This window comes from Aotus nancymaae, unplaced genomic scaffold (genome assembly GCF_030222135.1).
Source record: "Aotus nancymaae isolate 86718 unplaced genomic scaffold, 86718_ANA_hifiasm-v0.15.2.pri h1tg000020l, whole genome shotgun sequence".
NCBI classification, from domain to species: domain Eukaryota; kingdom Metazoa; phylum Chordata; class Mammalia; order Primates; family Aotidae; genus Aotus; species Aotus nancymaae.
In genome coordinates, this window is record NW_026988432.1 from 31,169,317 (window position 1) to 31,191,431 (window position 22,115).

At 40.5% G+C, this 22,115-nt stretch overlaps 1 protein-coding gene across 6 annotated transcripts in view; it reads right to left on the minus strand.

Annotated features, from left to right (window-relative positions):
• The window catches only part of ARK2N (arkadia (RNF111) N-terminal like PKA signaling regulator 2N), a 91,775-nt gene that overhangs the window by 44,827 nt on the left and 24,833 nt on the right, over positions 1-22,115 (minus strand). For 3 of the 6 annotated variants that reach the window (XM_064379217.1, XM_064379216.1, XM_064379219.1), the window contains exons 2-3: positions 12,257-12,393; positions 3,309-4,093 (exon numbers count right to left, since the gene is read on the minus strand). In XM_064379217.1, the coding sequence (XP_064235287.1) occupies positions 3,309-4,023 (715 nt within the window). In that variant the 5' untranslated portion in view covers positions 4,024-4,093; positions 12,257-12,393. Of the gene's footprint in view, positions 1-3,308; positions 4,094-12,256; positions 12,394-19,103; positions 19,327-22,115 lie in introns of those variants that run through there. The other 3 variants (XM_012440857.3, XM_012440855.3, XM_064379218.1) reach the window with 2 other exon arrangements.

Here is a 22,115-nt window from a genome sequence, read left to right on the forward strand (position 1 = left end):
GCAGACTTTATAGCACTAGTCTCAAAACTGATTTTACAGAGAAACTGCCCCCACTCTGTGAAAAATAATGCTCTAATCATAAAATTGCAGAGAATGATCAAAGCACAAAAAGATAATGCATAATAAAGAAATCACTTCATAATGGCCAGGCGCAGTGGCTCATGCCCGTAATCCCCAGCACTTTGGGAGGCAGAGGTGGGTGGATCACAAGGTCAAGAAATTGAGACCATCCTAGCAAACATGGTGAAACTCTGTCTCTACTAAAAATACAAAAATTAGCTGGGCACGGTGGTGCACGCCTGTAATCCCAGCTACTTGGGAGACTGAGGCAGGAGAATCGCTTGAACCCAGGAGACGGAGGTTGAAGTGAGCTGAGATCGCACCTCTGCACTCCAGCCTCGTGACAGAGCGAGACTCTGTCAAAAAAAAAAAGAAATCACTTGAAAAAGCCTTGATACTCAAGATAACCATTACATAGCACTTTTACATGATTTCACTACAAAATATTATAAATTTACTATAAAATGCCCTTTACTAATCTCTAAGTCTCTCAAATGAAAGTACTCCCAGAATTATTTTGATATGATACCTTCAAACAGATTCTTAAAACATCAGTATATTTCCAAAAACTTCGAGAGATGATCTAGTGCCAATACCAAGCTGCCTGTCAGCTAACTGCTAACTTTAAAAAATCGTCATAAACGTCTGTTGCCCAGATATCAAATTCAATTATTAAATATGATCATGCACTATACTAGTCTGCATTATTAATTATTTGCACTCCCTAAAAGAAAACGCATTAAGAGTTAAAATTATTTGGCATGAGAGAACTTTTAGGACTAGGGGATCAGGGTATCAACACAGGAATTATTCAGAATAACACCTTCAGCTTTTAAGCTGAGCCCAAACAAAAGCTTATAAAGAGCATTTTCTGAATTACTAAATTGGTTGTACCTTAATGAAAGAGTATGGCAATAATCGGTTTTTACTTTTCCACTTGGTTTTCATTCTGTGTAAACAGCTGAATTAAAATTCCGACATCCAACAGATTCTGTTAGGCCCATTCAGTTTAAGTTCACCTGAATGTCCATGTTGTTGAACTCAAATCAGTTCATAATTTATCCTACCTTTACAATTTATGCAACTTTTCGACAACTGCTCTTACTATAAGGTTGAGGGTGCCTCCTCTCTTCCCCAAAGTCATAAGGTGACTCAGGAAACTGAAAGATACATCACTGTTACATCAAAAATTCACAATGTCACAATTTTTCAAGAGACAACAATATGGAGAACTGAAATGAAATCCCTAATATTTGAACTCTAGGGTTGTTCCATCTTTGCTGCTTTGAATAATTCCAGTAAAGATCATTCATAACTTTGTTATGGGAGTGGCACCTCCCAAAACTGCAGCAGCACACACAAAGGCAGTCATATACAGTGGCCCTGCACCTCAATCTTACCATCTGATTCTCCAGGTTTACCTTAGAAGACTATACATATTTTCAAAAGCCACAAACTTACTAAATGGTGTGAACAAGAGAAACCAAACTATAGATTAAAATTAATTTACTTTGGTGTTAAGTTAGTACACAATTCAGAAGAGACAAGAAATAGACCACTGGTGTTTTAAGTTTTAAGCAGTAGTCAAGATAGTCAATTAGAAAGAAGATTAGGAAAACATGAACAAAGCACAACTAACCTATTTAAGCAAAACAGGGAAAGTGCCTATGAAGACATTTCTTAAACCACCTCACAATGGGGTTCTGTCTTCAAAGAGAATTTTGTTTATTCACCTTCTTCCTTTCCATAAAAAGACAAAGTATTGGAGTAGTTACATAAAATCCTGTTTAGTAAGTGGAATTAAGTATTGTATTAAGAGATCCATCATGGTCTTGATTAAGAGGTTAGAACAGGATATAGGAATGCACAATTTTACAGGTATTAATAAAGTATTCTTAAAAATATTATTACATGTAAAACTAAAATATATACCTAAAACCTGCCTTAGAACAACCCCAAAGTCTGTTTCTCTTATGCATTTAACTGATGAGCTTCATTTAAATCCCCCTCCTCGCAGTTTTATTACAAGGAATGATAGCAAAGGAATTCAATAGATATTAAAACAGTAGAAAGCATTTCTAAAGATTTGAGATTCATATTTATATTATATGAACAAGACTTATTATCATAAGTTGAACACCTATAAAGTGCTTTAAAACCAATCATTCTCGTTACTGAATTTATATAAGTTTGGGAAGCTATAGATTTCATTAACCAATATGATTTTTCCTGAAATATTCTTTGTTTATCAGCAATATGCTGTCTTCACATGTAGAAACAGAAAGCTTTCAGAAAACCAGAGAAAAAAACATAGTCACCCATAAAGCTTTAGAAAACCAGAACTTCCCTCTTCAACGTGGCAATAAACAATACTGCCATGACCTATTCAGTGCCATATAGTTTACAAAATGTTCCTGATCATATTATAAGGATCTCTTGGATAATGAGAATTCACTACTTGACTAAGAACCATTCAGATACTTCTTCCGCTATGAAGTCTCAAGTCTACCTTTGTATTATAGTACACAGTACCAGATCCAATAATATGGGGAAAGCAGATTTGCCAAATATGTAATAAATTACAGACCCTTAAACCAGTGAGAGCTAGAACAAGCAGATTTCTAACAAACTTTTCTAAAGCTTGAGGAACTAATGGGAAATTTTTGGGAAAGAAATTCCTTTCAATGCGAATGACAACTTAGGATAAAAAGATTTGTAACAAGGATAACTAGCTTATCATGCATTGAATATGGGGGCAAACACATAAAACTACTGTTTTTAGAGGAAAAATTATTAGAAAACTTTAACAAAAGATAGAATGTGTTATTTCAGACACTATAAGCTAGAGTGCAGTGGCTATATAATAAAGCAAGGTGCCTGTTCCTGAGGAGAATGTACTCAGTAATGATGCTCAACAGTGAGTATTAAATCTAAGCAGTGCTAAAAAGGCAATGATGGGAGTTCAGGTAATGTGATACAGAGAGACTTGTGAGAAATTCCACTACTTAAAAATAATCTTGTCCCTATCATTAACCATTTAATTTTTTTTTCCTGATGTGCTAAAGTGCACTGGAAACCTCAGAACAGGTTTTATAAATTGGCCATGTCTTGTTAATAAACTGCAGTCTTCAAATTTACACAGAGCTGCAGGTCTGCTGGATTTTTTCAAGTGTCACTCATCTAACTGAGCGTGACAGCGAAGAAATGCCATCAGGTACTTTACAGTCAGTTTAAAAAACATCCTCTACCTGGTATCTCTGCAGTGATTGTCTTGCTGCTCCCTGAAACCTCTTCATCATCATCTGATGAGCTCGTGCTTGAGTCACAAGTCAGGTCACTATCACTGGTACTACTGTCCTGTAGCAGGTTGTATTTCTTCCTTGCAGCAGCCTCCCGTTTCTGCCTCAGTAGCCTGATCCTCTCCTTGTGCTTTTGGCTCCGATGACCTTTCACCTTGGCAACTCGGCCATTCTGTTTATCACTTGATTGCCGGTTTTTCTTGGCAGCCATAGTGGATGTTTCACTTTCAGATCGGGACCGCCTAGACTTGCGCCCAACTGTGGCACCAGATACTCCTGAAGGGTCTCCTTCTATCGCTGTTTCTGCCTGAGAGGGTTCATTCTCTTCTGCGGAAGACAACGTATCTGAATCAGCCAGGTGACCACTAGAGGAAGGGGAAAGCATGCAGTGATTAGAGGAGTCACTCTCATAAACTCGGCCAGTTGTAGGCTTGTCACTCTCTGTGGATGCTAACTGAGACTCAGAAGAGTCCCTTCTCAGTTCCATCAACAAGCAGGGCATTGAAGAAATAACTGTAGACTCTGCTACACTATCTTTCTGAACTTGAGATTCCAGTTCTACAGATCCATCTTCCTCCTTGGCTGTCTCTTGTTCGGATGTTTTTGGTGGGGCTTCAGACTCAATGAGTTCTTCAACTTTTCCTACTGCCTCCTCCATCTTCATTTCAGAATTTCAAGTTAAATCATGGAGCAGAGTCTAGGAAATTATATCAAAGATGCAACAGGAAAGCAACCTGTACAAAAACACACAAAGTCAATAAACAAAATGGCAGATTATTTAATCAATACAACATGCCTACCTTTCTTTTTTTTTTTTTTTTTTTTTAATTTTTTTGTTTTATAAAGATGGGGTTTCACCATGATGGCCAGGCTGGTCTTGAACTCCTGACCTCAGGTGATCCAACCACCTCGGCCTCCCAAAGTGCTAGGATTACAGGCATGAGCCACCACGCCCGGCAACATGCCTACCTTTCTAGGTGGATAGGGCAAAACTTACCATTACACAGGTCCTTAAAATACAGGTATTATTATCTGCTTGTTTGATCAACAGCCAAATTCAAAGGACTTAATACCATCAAAATCTAAGCATATTGGGCTACTAAAAATGCCATAATATTAATCCTCTATTACTGAACTTACAAGGCCAACAGGTAACAAACATTTTCTAGTTTATGATTTTAGTGTTCTAGAAAGAAATCTTCAGCCAGGCACAGTGGCTCATGCCTGTAATCCCAGCACTTTGGGAGGCTGAGGTGGGTGGATCACGAGGTCAGAAGATCAAGACCATCCTGGCTAACACAGTGAAATCTTATCTCTACTAAAAATACAAAAAACTAGCCAGGCGTGGTGGCAAACGCCTGTAGTCCCAGCTACTCGGGAGGCTAAGGCAGGAGAATCGCTTGAACCTGGGAAGCAGAGGTTGCAGTGAGCCAAGATCACGCCACTGCACTCCAGCCTGGATGACAAGAGTGAGATTCCGTCTCAAAAAAAAAAAGAAAAAAGAAATCTTCAAAACTCTGATATAATATGCCTGTATTAACTTTGATATAAATGAAAAAATAATGCTTTAAAACTAGTCTAGAAAACAATGCAATAGCTGGAATGACTACTTTTACATTCAAATCCTCAAAGAAAGGAGGTGGGGGGAGGGGAGTTACAGTATAGAAACATCAAATGTACACATTTTTGTTTTGTTTTGTTTTTTGAGACAAAGTCTCAGTCTGCCACCCAGGCTGGAGTGCAATGGTGCGATCTCAGCTCACTGCAACCTCCATTGCCCTGGCTCAAGCAATTCTCTTGCCTCAGCCTTCCAAATGGCTGAGGCTACAGGCATACACCACTGCACTTGGCTAATTTTTGTATTTTTTGTAAAGACAGAATTTCATCATGTTACCCAAGCTGGTCTTGAACACATGAGCTCAAGTGATCCACCCACCCTGGCCTCCCAAACTGCTGGGATTACTGGAGTAAGCCACTGTGCCTGGCCCCTACACTTATATTTTACACACACACACACACACACACACACACACACACACACACACACACACATTCTCTCTCTCTCTCTCTCTCTCTCTCTCTCTCTCTCTCTCACTTCAACTACATGTATTTGGCAAATGAGCAAGCAAATACTATGCATCAAACCTGTCTGCAGTCCCCTCAATAGGAGTTGCTCTAGTGAAGCACTAAGATGAAAGGCCAGAATCTGATCTTTCCTTAATCCTACCTAGTTCCCACATACCTCATCATGCTGAACATGAGTCTAATGTTCAAATGGATGTTTTATCAACAATGGTCACTAAATACAGAACCCAGAAAACTCAGTATATTCTATGAATGAATTAAGGGGTTTAACAGAAAATACTCTACACCCATTTTACACTTTGTATGCTAAATTTAGAACCTAACACTCTACCACCACTGTGAGTAATACAACTCCAATTAACCACACAGGTACAGGACATAATATTTAATCTCAAGAACTTATGACCTATACAGTTAAGTCCTTAACATTTTTAGTAAGTTCTTGGAAACTGAGACTTTCAGTGAAATGACTTTAAACAAAACCAATTTTTCTCATTGAAGACTGGCAGTAGCTTGTTCCACTTAAAGTCACAGTTTCCAAGAATCTATTGAAAATGTGGTTTTTAAAGAGTATGCTAAATGTGGAAAGCAAGTAAATACCTTGCCCTGTATATGTTACATTACAGAAAGCAACTATCATGTCCATAGGTCAAAGACACACAGAACCATTAATCTGCACGGTATGCTAGTTAGATGCAATATGGCATCTCCATCATCTCACTCCATCAAGTTACCTGACAGTTCAATCTACAGTAGATGAAAACTAGGAAATACTTGAAAAATCCTTTAAACGGATCTAACATGCCAAGCACACTTTTACTTAATATAAACATAAATATCCTAATACCTGTTTTTGTTTTTCATAGCCCTATTCTCAGCTGTTAATAAAACAGGCATTCTTATTAAGTTTCCTTAACACATTCATGGAAACCAGAACATTCATGGCCACTGGAACATTTGTTAATTTAAAATAATCCTAGGCTGGGAGTGATGGCTCACATCTATAATCTCAGCACTTTGGGAGGTCAAGGCAGGCAGATCACCTGAGGTCAGGAGTTTGAGACCAGTCTGGACAACATGGTGAAACCCCATCTCTACTAAAAATATAAAAATTGGCCAGCCATGGTGGTTAGTGTCTGTAGTCCCAGCTACTTGGGAGGCTGAAACAGGAGAATCACTTGAACCCAAGAGGCAGAGGTGGCAGTGAGCCAAGATTGTGCCACTGCACTACAGCCTGGGCAACAGAGCAAGACTCCATCTCAAAAAAATAAATTAAATAAAAAATAAATTAAACAATCCTGTGTGTAGCCTACTTCACAAGTATATTTGTATTAATTATAATACTAATGTTGGAGCTAAATGAAAATCAGCATATTTTTTCTGACACCATTACAAAAAAATGTAACACCTCTGAAACCCAATAGAGGGAGTAACAGTTAAACCAACAGAGACCATTATAAATAAAGCACGCTGTCAATACAAACATGAAATGAAACATTCACAAATACAAAATACCCACAGGCATGAGGAATAAACCCAAGTTCTTTTTTTAAGCCAGCCAAATTTAGCAGTGGGCGGGGACTAAGATTTTCTAACTGAATAAAAGTGGGAGTTGATTCTACTATGGAGATTCAAGTTGTATATTCTGGAATAAAGATTCTTCTTAAAGCCAGGCATGGTGGCTCACACCTGTAATCCCAGCACTTTGGGAGGCTGAGGTAGGTGGATCACAAGGTCAGGAGTTCAAGATTAGCCTGGCCAAGATGGTGAAATCCTGTCTCTGCTAAAAATACAAAAATTAACTGGGCACAGTGGCAGGCACCTGTAATCCCAGATACTCAGGAGGCTGAGGCAGGAGAATCACTTGAAACCAGGGGGCGGAGGTTGCAGTGAGCCAAGATCACACCACTGCACTCCAGCCTGGGAGAGAGAGTGAGACTCAGTCTCCCAAAAAAAAAAAAAACTTCCCAAAGTTAAAATATCTGAGAAAATATACTGAAATGGAATTAATGTCAGTTATATAGGACAAACATCAAAAGTCTCAATTTTTGAAAGAAGGTAGCACTGGATATTTTCAAAGTATATAATACAGCATCAGATTGAAAAGTAAATTTGTTAAAATGACCATACAACTCGTTTCTTCAAGAAATAAACTGTGTGGATAACACAAGTACATCTAGGTTGTTTTTCCCTGTAAAAAAAAAAACAAAAATGACAATATGGGACATCATTCAATTTAATGATTATCTTTCAAGTTCCTTAAATTTGAGTAGTTAACTGAGATTTAATTTCTACTACCTAAATTAATAACCAGCATTGCAGTCAAAACCACTTAAATATGCTCAAATTGGGCCAGGTTCTGTGGCTCAGGCCTGTAATCCCTGAACTTTGGGAGGCCAAGGCGGGCAGATGACGACGTCAAGAGTTCGGGACCAGCCTGGCCAACATGATGAAACTCCATCTCTACTAAGAATACAAAAATCAGCCGGGCATGGTGGCGCGTGTCTGTAATCCCAGCTACTCAGGAGAATGAGGCAGGAGAATCACTTGAACCTGTGAGGCGGAGGTTGCAGTGACCCGAGATTGCACCACCGCACTCCAGACTGAACGACAGAGCAAGACTCTGTCTGGGGTGGGCAGTTCAAATCAATCACAAAAGACTAGCATTAATCATAAATAGGACACAAGTTAGCTCATCATGGTATATTCATAGAATGTGGCCATTAAAAAAATGAGAAAGCACTTCATATAGAGAGATATGAAACAGTTCTCACACAATTTTAATGAAAAAAGATACATTATAGCATTTATGTAAATAAAGAACAAAACTTTATTTACATGAGTTTATCTGTAGAGATGCAATGACTCTAGAAAGATACTTAATGGAAATACCAGTTGGGAAGGAAAGCAGGTGAATAAGGAAACAGGAGTAGAAGACAGTGCAGTATGCAGTTTTGTATCTCCTTAATTTGTAAGGTATACAAGCGTTATCCGTCTAAAACTCCACACTGACATAAAAGTCTTCTGAAGAAAAAGAAGTGCCCTTTTTTGGGCCATAACACTAGATGACTTTTTGGGTCAAACTTAGTCAATAAATTACTGTGCTTTCTCCCTATAGTGGAATTTTGCTATAATTAATTAAATACAAAAGAAAAAAGTCACAGAAAGTGAAAATACAAGCTCTGACTAAACTCCCTGCAGTGGAATAAAAACAAAGTGCCCTAACCACAGGGGAAAATGATGTCATACATAAAGATTAATCTTTCCAAACGACAAGATTATTTACTGTATATATTGTTTTTGGTCAAGGGGGAAAAAATAGGTTTCTCTGGTAGGAATAGTCAAGTTGCTAGCAATATAAAATGATACTGTCAAACAGAAATTGCATCACATAAATGGCATAAAAGGCTATCAACCCTCTGGGTTAATGTTGACAATAAATTTACATTCAGTGAAGTAATAAATATACAACATTTTTCCTATTAGAATAGCACTTTCCCCCATGCTGTTCTTCCCTCCAATCTAAAGGCAACCTCCTCTACATGAGTACTAGAGCTCATCCCCCTCTCATTTCCCTAGAACCTTACATTATTGATCATTCCTTGGCTCTCTTCCATCTGTCACACCCAACTGGACCACTCATTCATTCATTCATTTTCAAAATCTGGCCGGGCGGGGTGGCTCACACCTGTAATCCCAGCACTTTGGGAGGCCAAGGTGGGTGGATCACAAGGTCAGGAGTTCAAGACCAGCCTGGCCAACATGGTGAAACTCTGTCTCTATTAAAAATACAAAAAAATTAGTCGGGCGTGGTGGCACACGTCTGTAATCCTATCTACTCAGGAGGCCGAGGCAGAAGAACTGCTTGAACCCAGGAGGTAGAGGTTGCAGTGAGCTCAGATTGTGCCACTACACTCCAGCCTGGACAACAGAGTGAGACTGCGTCTCAGGAAAAAAAAAAAAAAAAAAAAAAAATTGAAATCCTCCTTCAACTTATCACCTTCAACCTCACATCTCCCTCTCCAACTATCATGCTATTCTTTCACAACCAATCTTATTATAAGAGCTGTGTAAACCTATTTCCCTAGCTCTCACCCTCCCTTCTGCAACCCAATCCAACCTGACATCTCCTATCAAACCACTGGAACAAGCCTAGGCAACATGGCAAGACCCCATCTCTACAAAAAATTTAAAAATTGGCTGGGCATGGTGGAACATGCTGTGGTTCCAACTACTGGGGAGGGTGAGTAAGGAGGATCCCTTGAGCCCAGGAGACCAGGGCTGCCGTGAGCTGTGTTTGCACCACTACATTCCAGGATGGGGGACAGAGCAAGATCCTGTCTCAAAAAATAAAATAAAAAAGCCAAAAACCCAGTGGAACAGTTATTACCAGGGTCATTAATGAACTCCCTATCTTTAAATCCAACATATTTTTACCGTAATCTTAATGTTTAAGTAGCACTTTATGCCTGACCGTTTCTCTGCTCCTTAAACCAATTAATGCCTTACTTTGGCTTCAAGGTTTCTCTATTCTTCTGGATGGTCCTGCACAGTCTACTTTCTAGGCTTAACTTTCTCTACCAAATCTCAGGATTTAGTCCTAGGACTAGGTCCTTTTCTCATCCACCAACATAAGCTCTTTTCTTAAAAAAATAAGGTCTCACTCTGTCACCCAGGCTGGAGTGCAGGGGCGCCATCTTGGCTCACTGCAACCTCTGCCTCCTTGGCTCAACTGATCCTTCCGCTTCAGCCCCACCAAGTAGCTGTGACTACAGGCATGAGCCACCACACCTGGCTAATTTTTTATGTTTTGTAGAGACAGGGTTTCACCATGTTGCCCAGGCTGATTACAGACTCCTGAGTTCAAGTGATCCACCTACCTCAGCTTCCCGAAGTGCTAGGATTACAGGTATGAGCCACCATACCTGGCCCAAAGTGAGCTCTTCTAAACCCACATTTTCCAAAACCATCCCTAGACTAGTAATTTTATTTCTCCAGCTCAGATCTCTGAGCTCTGTACCAGTCCACCCAAATACCCAGTTGACATCTATATTTAGATTTTGGAAAGGCACTACAATTGCATTATATCCAAATCCAGATCATCTCTGATCTACCCCATTCTGCTCCTTCTCTGGCTTTCTCTAGCTCAGTAAATAGCACTACTATTACTATTATGTCAGTTGCTCATATCAAAAACCTGAGTTATTTTTAACAATGCCTTCTTCTCTACTCACTGAATCCCATCATTCACTACTGCCATCATTCACTAACTCCTATCAATCCCACCTCGATAGTTTTCTAGTCTGTCCACTATTCTCCATCTCCACTGTCACCACTCTAGACATAACTGCCATCATTTATTTCTCAATAGTACTATCATCACCTGTCTCTCTTCATACTCAATCTTTCTCCTGTGCACCAACCTGTTCTCCATACAGCAGGCAGAAAAATATTTTTACAAGGTAAATATGGTATCTTTATGAGAAAAAGTATTTTTTTAAAGCCCTAGAAGGTAGGGTAGAGGAGGATGGGTAAAGGCAACTTGAGAGTTATCTGATGTTTTTCTCTCCCTTTAAAAAGGGATTATACATTGCTTTCCGATCAGTAGTGAATGTGAAGGAAAAGAGATTACATGCAATAATCTAAATAAAACAGGTTAATTCTGGACGATGAAAATGAATTCGCTTTTTAATCCTTGTACATTTTAAGAAACTAAGATGACAAAAGATGCATACAGTTCAAAGAGTTAAACCATGGATTTTAAGCAGTATATAGTACTCAAACAGGAGACAGGGAATGTAAAGTATAAAACTGAATGAGGTTATCTAGAAGAGAAAAATTGACGAACTTCATATGAGACTGCCTTCTTGGTAAGCAAAGCTAAATACAAAGTGAAAAGGAAGGCAGCCTTGGGGGTTTGTAAAAAGAAAAGAAAAAAAGAAAAGTGTTGCAACATCTGCTACAGAGAATCTGACAAGAGATTAAAACTGCTGTACAATAATTCATATAGTCAGAACAATTCACAATGATCAATTTCCAAACTATGGACCATTAACACAAACTTAGGAGGGAAAATGTGATTGCTCTCCCCTGCTCAAAACCCCCGCCCACCTTTCTAGTTTTCATCTTGGGCCACTCACACCCTAGCTCCCTCCAACTGTCAAGAATGTCACATAAAAAGAGTTTTTTCCAGATCTCTGGCCTTTTAAAGTCATTTTAATTTTGTGCCTATCCTTTTGCTGGCTACCTCTCAGAAATTAGAACAAGCCAAGGCTGGGCGCGGTGGCTCACACCCGTAATCCCAGCACTTTGGGAGGCCGAGGTGGGTGGATCACGAGGTCAAGAGATCGAGACCATCCTGGTCAACATGGTGAAATCCCGCCTCTACTAAAAATACAAAAATTAGCTGGGCATGGTGGCGCGTGCCTGTAGTCCCAGCTACGCTTGAACCCAGGAGGTGGAGGTTGCAGTGAGCCGAGATAGCGCCATTGCACTCCAGCCTGGGTAACAAGAGTGAAACTCCATCTCAAGGAAAAAAAAAAAAAAAGAAAAAAATGCATATTACCTACATTATCTTCTTTCACAGCACTTTGCGCAATTGTAGTTAAGTAACTCTACACTACAATTGTCTGATGTCCATTCCACATACATATGACACATAAAAGGTTTAAGAACCAAGCAGGGCAAGGTAGCTCACACCTGTAATCCCAGCACTTTGGAAGGCCGAGGCAGGCAGATGACAAGGTCAAGAGATCAAGACCATCCTGGCCAACATAGTGAAACGCCATCTCTACTAAAAATATAAAAATTACCTGGGCGTGGTGGTGTGAGCCTGTAGTCCCAGCTACTCAGGAGGCTGAGGCAGGAGAATCACTTAAACCCAGGAGGTGAAGGTTGCAGTGAGCTGAGATCACACCACTGCACTCCAGCCTGGCAACAGAGTGAGATTCTGTGTCAAAAAAAAAAAAAAGATTCAAGAACAAAAAATGATAACCAACTACCAACCCAGCTGATTCATCTCTATCTGTAATAGGGAAAACAGACCTCAACACAAAAAGTATTATCAAGAAAAAAGGCATCATTCTAATTTTGCATAGACTAATGAAACATAATGAGATCTGTGTATGTTTTTTCTGGATTGCAAATTTTTTAAGGTATAAAGCAAGGTCATCAGTTAAGGTGAGGATGAACGAGGTAGTACTGAAGTTGATTCAGAAGAGTAAGTGTGAAACAGTACTAAGAAAGTGAAGGAACCAGGGAAGTACAATATCATATAATACAATTTCCAGGCGATAGTAAGGGTCCACGCTAAGGGTTGTAGCCATGAACTTCCAGACTGATATATATGGGTATGTTTTTCTCCTTTCAAGTTCAGCTGTATAAATCCAAGTGCAGAGAAAGTAAACGTTGGATTTAACCAGAATTTCAGTTTTGCCCAACAAGTAGAATGAAGTAAGAAAGAAGCAAGTGTATATGTAAGGAAATCATTCTAATGATCACATCAGGCAAGTACAGAGCACGAAAACCAGGGTAGGCCAATGGAATGAACGTCCCAACAGAGTCAAAGAATATTGAAATCAGGGTACTGTAGAGCATGAGCTAGAAACATAGAATCCAAGAGTGCTGTAAATGAAACAGATTATGGAAGGGTTGCAGTTATTGGTAACAGGATCTAAAACAATGCTACTAAAAGTGTCTGTAAATCAATGTCCACCTGCAATGAAAGAAGTATAGAAACTAAGAGTAATTACTGAGAAATGTATAGCAACTTTGTACTGTTACAACAATCAAAATCAGTATTTCAACTTCCTAGTAATTAATTTTTATAGTATTTTATAAAATAATCAATCCACAGTGGACTGGAAATAAAAATTTACTAGTCTTTCACAATGGATAGTTCAAGAAGCACTGGTTAAGGTACAACCAGGGAAGTAGGTGACTGATGTAAGGTAGTGGACAAAATCGTCACAGGAGCGTTGCTCACAGAACTTAGTGAGTTGTGTCAGAAGGATCACTTACATGTGTATACTGAAATCAGTAAGAATTGACCAGGTGCAGTGGCTTACGCCTGTAATCCCAGCACTTTGGGAAATCAAAGTGGGAGGATCACTTGAACCCAAAAGTTCAAGACCAGCCTGGGCAACACAGTGAGACCCTGTCTCTACAAAAAATTTAAAAATTAGCTGGGCATAGTGACACATGCCTGTAGCCCCAGCTACTTGGGAGGCTGAGGTAAGAAGATTGCTTCAGCCCAGGAGGTCAAGGCTGCAGTGAACTGTGATTATCCCATTGCACTCCAGAATTTAAAAAAGGGCTGTGGCAGAGAGGGGAGAATGAACAGAAGTGGGTTAAAAGGTATAAATATACACTAAGATAAAAGGAATAAATTCAATGTTTGATAGCGGGAGGGAGAAAACAAAAGGAGGACTGTGTTTTCAATATCCCCAACAACTCAGTTGAGTGATTCTCAAAGAGTTAATGTTTAATGTCCAAAATGAAAATGATTATTAAAATTACTCATAAATGAGATCACAACAGTTATCAGTAAAGACAGATTTGAGAGATATTTTAAAAAGAGAGGAGACAAGGTTTCATCACAGATCAGGGAAGTTCTCTAAAAGAGAAAAAATGGGGCTGAAAACCACTCCTTGGGTGACTACGGGTAGACTACAGGAAGAGTAAAAAGTTTGGTGGTAGCGGCCAAGCAGTGGCTCACCCCTATAATCCCAGCACTTTGAGAGGTCAAGGTGGGAGGATCTCTTAAGGCCAGAAGTTCCAGACTAGCCTGGGCAACATAGTCAGACTCCATCTCTACAAAAAAACTTACAAATTAGCCATAATGGTGCATGCTTGTAGTCTCTGCTACTTGGGGAGCTGAGGTGGGAGGATCACTTGACCCTAGGAGGTTGAGGTTTCAGTGAGCCATGGCCATGGCACTGCACTCCAGTCTAGGAGACAGAGCAAAGAAAAAAAAAGGTTGGAGGTACAGAAATAATCAACTTGGATTTCGGCTGAATAATCCTCATAATACAGGTCTCTTCTGGGGGCAGTGGCTCATGCCTGTAATCCCAGCACTTTGGGAGGCAGAGGTGGGAGGATCGCTTGAGTTCAGGAGTTAAAAACCAGCCTGGGAAACATGGCAAAACCCCATCAATAGAAAAAATACAAAAAAACTGGCAGAACATAAGTAGCATGTGCCTGTAGTACCAGCTACTAGGGAGGCAAGGTGGGAGGATGGTGTGAGCCCAGGAGGTCAAGGCTGCAGTGAGCCATGACTGCACCACTGCATCAAATGATGTCCGCCTGAGCAATAGAGTGAGATCCTGTCTCAAAAATACAAAACAAAACAACCCACATGTCTCAAGAAATACAGAAATACAGATTTTCACATCATTGATATAAGGACAGGTGATGGCTAAATACATCAATTCATCCAGGGAAAAGCACAGTGAACACAGAACAGACTTTAACAGAAATTAAAGTTCAAAAGATGTGAACCAGAAATGTTCTCATGTATAAACTGGTAGGCAAGGAAATATTTTTGATGGGAAATAAGACATACCCATAAAAAACACAGAGAAAACATTCCTTCTAGAAATGCTCTTCTTAGATTGTTAACAACTTCCTGTAGAGTTAGAATTGCAAAAAAGGACCATGATTAATGGAATCTTACCAAAGACCAACCACTACCGGAAATCCTCCTAAAGATTTTGACATAGCAATGTATAAAATCATTAAGCACTAAATATAATTAAGACTTGCTTTTTGGCCGGGCGCGCTGGCTCACGCCTATAATCCCAGCACTTTGGGAGGCCGAGGTGGGTGGATCACGAGGTCAAGAGATCGAGACCATCCTGGTCAACATGGTGAAACCCCGTCTCTACTAAAAATACAAAAATTAGCTGGGCATGGTGGCCCACGCCTGTAGTCCCAGCTACTTGGGAGGCTGAGGCAGGAGAATTGCTTGAACCCAGGAGGCAGAGGTTGCAGTGAGCCGAGAACATGCCATTGCACTCGGGTAACAAGAGCGAAACTCCTCGTCTCAAAAAAAAAAAAAAAAAAAGACTTGCTTTTTACCCCTTTCTATTTTACCTGTGAACAACCATCATTAACCATCCTTTAACACCACTACAATGACATAATGCTCCCATTAAAACCAATGAATAGGCCGGGGCCTCCGCTCAAGGAGGCCCCAGCAGATTGCCTGAGCTCAGGAGCTCACGACCAGCCTGGGCAACAGGATGAAACCCCGCCTCTACTAAAATACAAAAACTTAGCTACTCAGGAGGCTGAAGCAGGAGAATTGCTTGAATCTGGGAGGCGGAAGTTGCAGTGAGCCAAGATTGCACCACAGCACTCTAGCCTGGGCGACACTTCGACACTCCATTTCAAAAAAAAAAAAAAAAAAAAACCGAATGAATAAACTAAAACTGTATTGTCCTTCCTAATGTGAGGAATGCAAACCGAAGTCATCTGCTGTTACAAGTTTATTGTTACCACAGGCCCTTTTCCTTTTCAGTTGAAACCACAAGTTGACACCATAAATTGACAAAAGTACAGCCCATTAAATGATATGTTTCTAAATAAGATTTTGCTCTACACTCATGTAAAATAGGGTATTCTAAATGCTAGCACTCTTACATTTATTTATTTTATATTACCAACCTAGAACTGTAAGAAATACAAGCAGCTAATGCCTCAAACATGGACTACATGAACCAGTTAACTTATACTGCTCTTTCACATGCAAAAGTATTATTAGATAACTCATGAATTCAATGTTGCTTTTACTGAACAATACTCTGAACTAAATAATGCTTCCTACTTAGACCAAAAATGAAAGGCAACTTTAAAGAAGGTCAATGTTTTGCTAACAAAACGAAGCCCTTTGCACACAAGAGGCTATAGTACTTTTCCTGTCACAGAAATTCAGGCTTACGAAGAAAGAAAAAAGAAAGCCTAACAGTTGATCCTGTCCATTCCCTTGCAATCTAGGACTGGACCCAACAGGACACCTTCTGCTGTTTGCCTAATCTAGCTTCAACACCAAGTGATAGAATATATACCAATCTCCCTTGAGAGAATGAGAGAACAAGATATTTTGAATTTGTCACAATTTTTTCCAAGATTACTGCAGTCTTTCATTTTATAAAACTGATATTAAAAATTCTGTAACTGTGACCAAAAAAAAAAAAGAGCATAAAAACAAGTCTATAAGACACATACTACAGATCAACTTTCCATGCAAGTCTACTCTTACCTTCAATATTTAAATTCCTACCCACTTCCCTCCCACAAAAACTCAAATCTATGCCCACAAATTTTCAAAGGAATATGAGCCCACTAAAAAACAAACTAGGGGCTGAGTTCTCTGCTCTTTAAATCAAATCAGTCAGACTCCTTAAGCTTTTTGAGGGGGGGATCCAGGCACTGTGGCTCACACCTGTAATCCCAGTACTTTGGGAAGGATTACTTTAGGAGGCCTCGGCAGGTGGATCACTTGAAACCAGGAGTTCGAGACCAGCCTGGGCAACATGGCAAAACCCCATTTCTACTAAAAATACAAACATTAGCTGCATATGGTAGTGCATGCCTACAGTCCAGCTACTCAGGCTGAGGCACAAGAATTGCTTGAACCTGGGAGGAGAAGGCCAAGATCGTCCTTGCACTCCAGCCTGGGCGACAGAGTGAGACTCTGTCTCAAAAAGAATGAATAACAAAAAACTCTTTTAAGAAAAATGTGATTGAAATATTACCACAGAGAAATGCACATCATTAAGTGTGCATCTTGACACATTTATATAAAATGAACATATCCACGTACAGAACATTCCCAATACCCAGAAGCATCCCTCATGGCCCCTCTAGTCATTATTCACCCTAAAAAGTAACCACTATTTGACATTGATCACAAATCATTTTGCCTGTTCCTTTATTTTTGTGTCAAGTGTCTTCAGTTCAACAATGTCTCTGAGGGTCATTCATGCAACAGTATGCAACAGCAGTTTATTTTCATTACTGGAAAGTATTCAACCATATTAACTATACCACAATTTATCTATCCATTCTACCCTTTTTTTTTTTTGGAGAGGGAGTCTCGCTCTTTCACCCAGGCTGGAGTGCAGTGGTGCGATCTCGGCTCACTGCAACCTCCGCCTCCCAGGTTCAAGCGATTTTCCTGCCTAAGCCTCCCAAGTAGCTAGGACCACAGGTGCAAGATGCCACCCCCAGCTAATTTTTTGTATTTTAGTAGAGACGGGGTTTCACTGTGTTGCCCAAGCTGATCTCGAACTCCTGAGCTCAGGCAATCCGCCCACCTTGGCCTCCCAAAGTGCTAGGATTATAGGTGTGAGCCGCATACCCCGCCTATCCATTCTACTCTTGATAGACATTTGTGATTTTTTTCAGTCTGGGACATCATGAGCAATGCATTCATAAAAAGTTTCATACATGTCTTCTTGTGCACATTTGCATACGTTTCTGTTGTATATATACCTAGGAATTAATACAACTCCTAAATTAAGTCATAGAATAAGCTTATGTTCAGCTCTACTAGAAACTTTTCCCAAATGCTTCTATCAATTTGTCCTCCTGCCAACAATGTCTGAGAGTCTCTGGTTTTTTCATACTTTATCAACACTAGCATTGTTAGTTCTTTGTTTGTTTTGGGCATTTACTTTAGTCATTCTAGTGGAAGTAAAACAGTATTCCCTCCAAGTCCATCATATCTAGAAGACACATGATCTACATATTTCTATTTCAGTCTCCAACAGAAAAGAAAATGAAAACTTCAATAAAATCTCTCCACACAAATAGTCTCTTCCAACTCTATATAATCCCTCCAATGACACTAATGAAGCAGTTATTTGAGAATATCTTATTTCATCCTTAACTAAAGTGCCTAGCTCATACTAACTACACACAAATGAATGTCTTTTCTATGTTGAATGCCTTTTCTATGCTACAAGTACACGGGTGCTAATAGGGCACTTTTCAGCTAGTGTGTATGCTACTAAAAAAGGGCAACCATATCCTGAGAAAATTACAACATTTTTGATATTTTGCAAACTATCAACAAAGTAAGAAAAACTCAAAGTGTACTCCCCCAACACAGACACAACAGTGAGCTAAAAACTGGGCATAAAACAACGTGGAAATACTAGAGTTGTCCTGGCAACAAATACCATACTAGTTTGAGAACAGAAGACTAAACTTTAGGCCAGGGCAAAGTTAAGAAAACTAGATCTAGGCCAGGCATGGTGGCTCACACCTATAATCCCAACACTTTAGGAGGCTAAGGAAGTGGGATCACCTGAGGTCAGGAGTTCGAGACCAGCCTGGCCAACATGGCAAAACCCCATCTCCACTGAAAATACAAAAAGTAGCTGGGCATGCTGGTGGGTGCCTGTAATCCCAGCTACTCAGAGGAGGCTGAAGGAGGATAATCGCTTGAACAGGGAGGCAAAGGCTATAGTGAGCTGAGATCACACCACTGCATTCCAGCCTGGGCAACAGAGTAAGAATCGGTCTCAAAAAAAAAAAAAAAAGAAAACTAGATCTGATATTCCTGCTGTAAGCTGGGATCCTCACAGTGGCTTATACCAGCAATAAAAAGGATATCTAGGGGAAAACAAAAACACCTGCCAACAGAGGGCTCACCAAGAAACTTGTAGGCCAAGGCTGGGAGATTAATACCACTTCCTTATTCTTACTTGGATTTAGAATTCAATTTACATTGTCCACATGGTCAAGAAACCCTGAAAAAGCAAAGAAATCTGCAATGAAGGAAAGCACTGTCACCCTAGGATCTCAGAATCTCCACCACATCAATTTAACCAAATAGAGTTTATAAGACAAAAAAAGTCCAAAATGTACAAAAAAAGTCTCTACTCCTCACAGTCTGCTGAAACTACAAACATATTCAAACCCCCTTACCTATTTTCAAAAAAATACATGTAAGGAATCATCTTACATGTATTTTTTTGAAAGCCTGCATGAAAAGTATTTCAAGGCTGGGCGTGGTGGCTCACACCTGTAATCCCAGCACTTTGGGAGGCCGAGGCGGGTGGATCACGAGGTCAGGAGTTTGAGACCAGCCTGACCAACATGGTGAAACCTTGTCTCTAATAAAAATACAAAAAAATTAGCCGGGCGTGGTGGCACATGCCTGTAATCCCAGCTACTCAGGAGGCTGAGGCAGAAGAATGGCTTGAACCTGGGAGGCAGAGGTTGCAGTAAGCCAAGATTGCACCATTGCACTCCAGCCTAGGCAACAGAGTGAGACTCCATTTCAAAGAAGAAAAGTATTTCAAAAAAAAAAAAAACACACACATACACACACACAATGTTAGGCATAGTAGATCACACCTGCAATCCTAGCACTTTGGAAGACCAACATAAGAGAGGATCTCTTGAGCTTAAGAGTTCAAGACCAGCCTGGGCAACAAAGGGAGACCCTGTCTCTACAAAAAAAAATTATGAAAATTAGCAAGACACGGTGCACGCACCTGTGGTCCCAGCTACTTGGGAGGCTGAGGTGGGAGGATCACTTGAGCCCAGGAGATTGAGGATGCAGTGAGCTGTGATCACACCACTGCACTCCAACCTGGGTGACAGAGCAAGACCCTGTCTCAAAAAAAAAAAGAAAATTATGTAATGAAAATAAGCAGGGACAATAACAGATGCTAAAAAAATATCCAGAGTTCCAATACAATGCTCCGTTGCTGTAGAAATGGATAAGGAAGCCACTTCATGGATACCGCTACCTACAGCCAGGCTTCAGCTGCCCTAGCTGTGCCAAAGCCCAACCATAAAAACCCCATCCTGATTGGGCACAGTGGCTCACCCCTGTAATCCCAGCACTTTGAGAGGCTGAGGTGGGCAAATGACAAGGTCAGGAGATCGAGACTATCCTGGCCAACATGGTGAAATCCCATCTCTACTAAAAATACAAAAAAATTAGCCAGGCATGGTGAGAGGTGCCTGTAATTCCAGCTTGAACCCAGAAGGCGGAGACTGCAGTGAGCTGAGATCGCAATACTGTACCCCAGCCTGGCGAAAGAGAGAGACTCCGTCTCAGAAAAAAAAACGAAGACAAAACCATATGCTGATGGCAAGCACCTGGGCCACATCTCCTTTAAGCTGCTTACAGACAAATTTCCAAAGACAGCAGAAAACTTCCATGCCCCAAGTAACAGAGAGAAAGGGTGTGCACTGAAGAGTTTCTGCTTTCATAGAATTATCCCTGGGTTTTGTGTCAGAGTTAATGGCAATAGTAGCAAGTCTATTGTGGTAAGAAAATTGCTAATAAAAACTGTATCTGGCCGGGCGCGGTGGCTCACGCCTATAATCCCAGCACTTTGGGAGGCCGAGGCAGGTGGATCACAAGGTCAAGAGATCCAGACCATCCTGGTCAACAAGGTGAAACCCTGTCTCTACTAAAAATACAAAAATTAGCTGGGCATGGTGGTGCGCACCTGTAATCCCAGCTACTCGGGAGGCTGAGGCAGGAGAATTGCTTCAACCCAGGAGGCGGAGGTTGCGGTGAGCCGAGATCGCACCATTGCACTCCAGTCTGGGTAACAACAGCGAAACTCCACGTCAAAAAAAAAAAAAAACAAAAAACTGTATCTTAGGATTTGGGTGCATATCTCAGGAAATCTTGAATAAATAATGAAAAAAAAATTTCTTAAAAACCTGTATCCTGCAGCATCCTGGTCCTGACATCTTGTCCCTGGCAAATCCTGAACTCAGTATAAATGACTCCTAGTTTCCATAAACTGATAAAACTGATTGATTAGATAGATCGCTAAAGTGGTCTTTTGAAAAAAAGAGTAATTCAGGGTTTGGTCAGAGAAACAGAACCACAAGGTCTTAAAAATACACCCTCTGCCCCGAGCACAAACACACACACACACACACGCGCGCGCTCATGCACCATGCAAGCACACATGTACACTATAAAGAACTTTCTGTAAGGCTATCTTTGCATCTGATGCTGGCGCTTAAAATACACAGGGCTGGAAGTAAGAGGGGAACATGGATGTGGCAGAGAACAAGTAGGAGAGAGCAAGAAACCAGCTAGAAATCACACACAAAAGCTTAAGTCCACAGGACAAACTGAACTCTGTATTAGTTCTTGTTGCCTCTAACCTTGATGGTATAAATGTCCTATGGAACCAAACCTCTTTGTCAAACAGCTAAACATATACCTGACCCAGGAGTCAGCAGAGCTGAAGAAGATGGGGAAGCAGATCCAGAGAAGGGTGAAACGGTTGCAGTCCCATAAGTTGCTTCACTACAAAGAAGTGAGGTGAGTCAACAGATAAGCAACAGTATATAAAACTACAAAATGGTTACTCTACAAATCTCCTACAGTAATATCTCGTGCCCAACCTTACAAGAAAGACACAGGAAAGTGTAATCCCAGCATTTTGGGAGGCCGAGGCGAGTGGATCACTTGAGCTCAGAAGTTCAAGACCAGCCTGGCCAACATGGTGAAACCCCATCTCTACTAAAAATTAAAAAATGAGCTGGGCGTAGTAGCACACACTTGTAGTCCCAGCTACTCGGGAGGCAGGAAGAACTGCTTGAAGCCAGGAGACAGAGGTTGCAGTGAGCTGGGATCGCTTCACTGCACTCCAGCCTGGGCAACAGAGAGAGATTCCATCT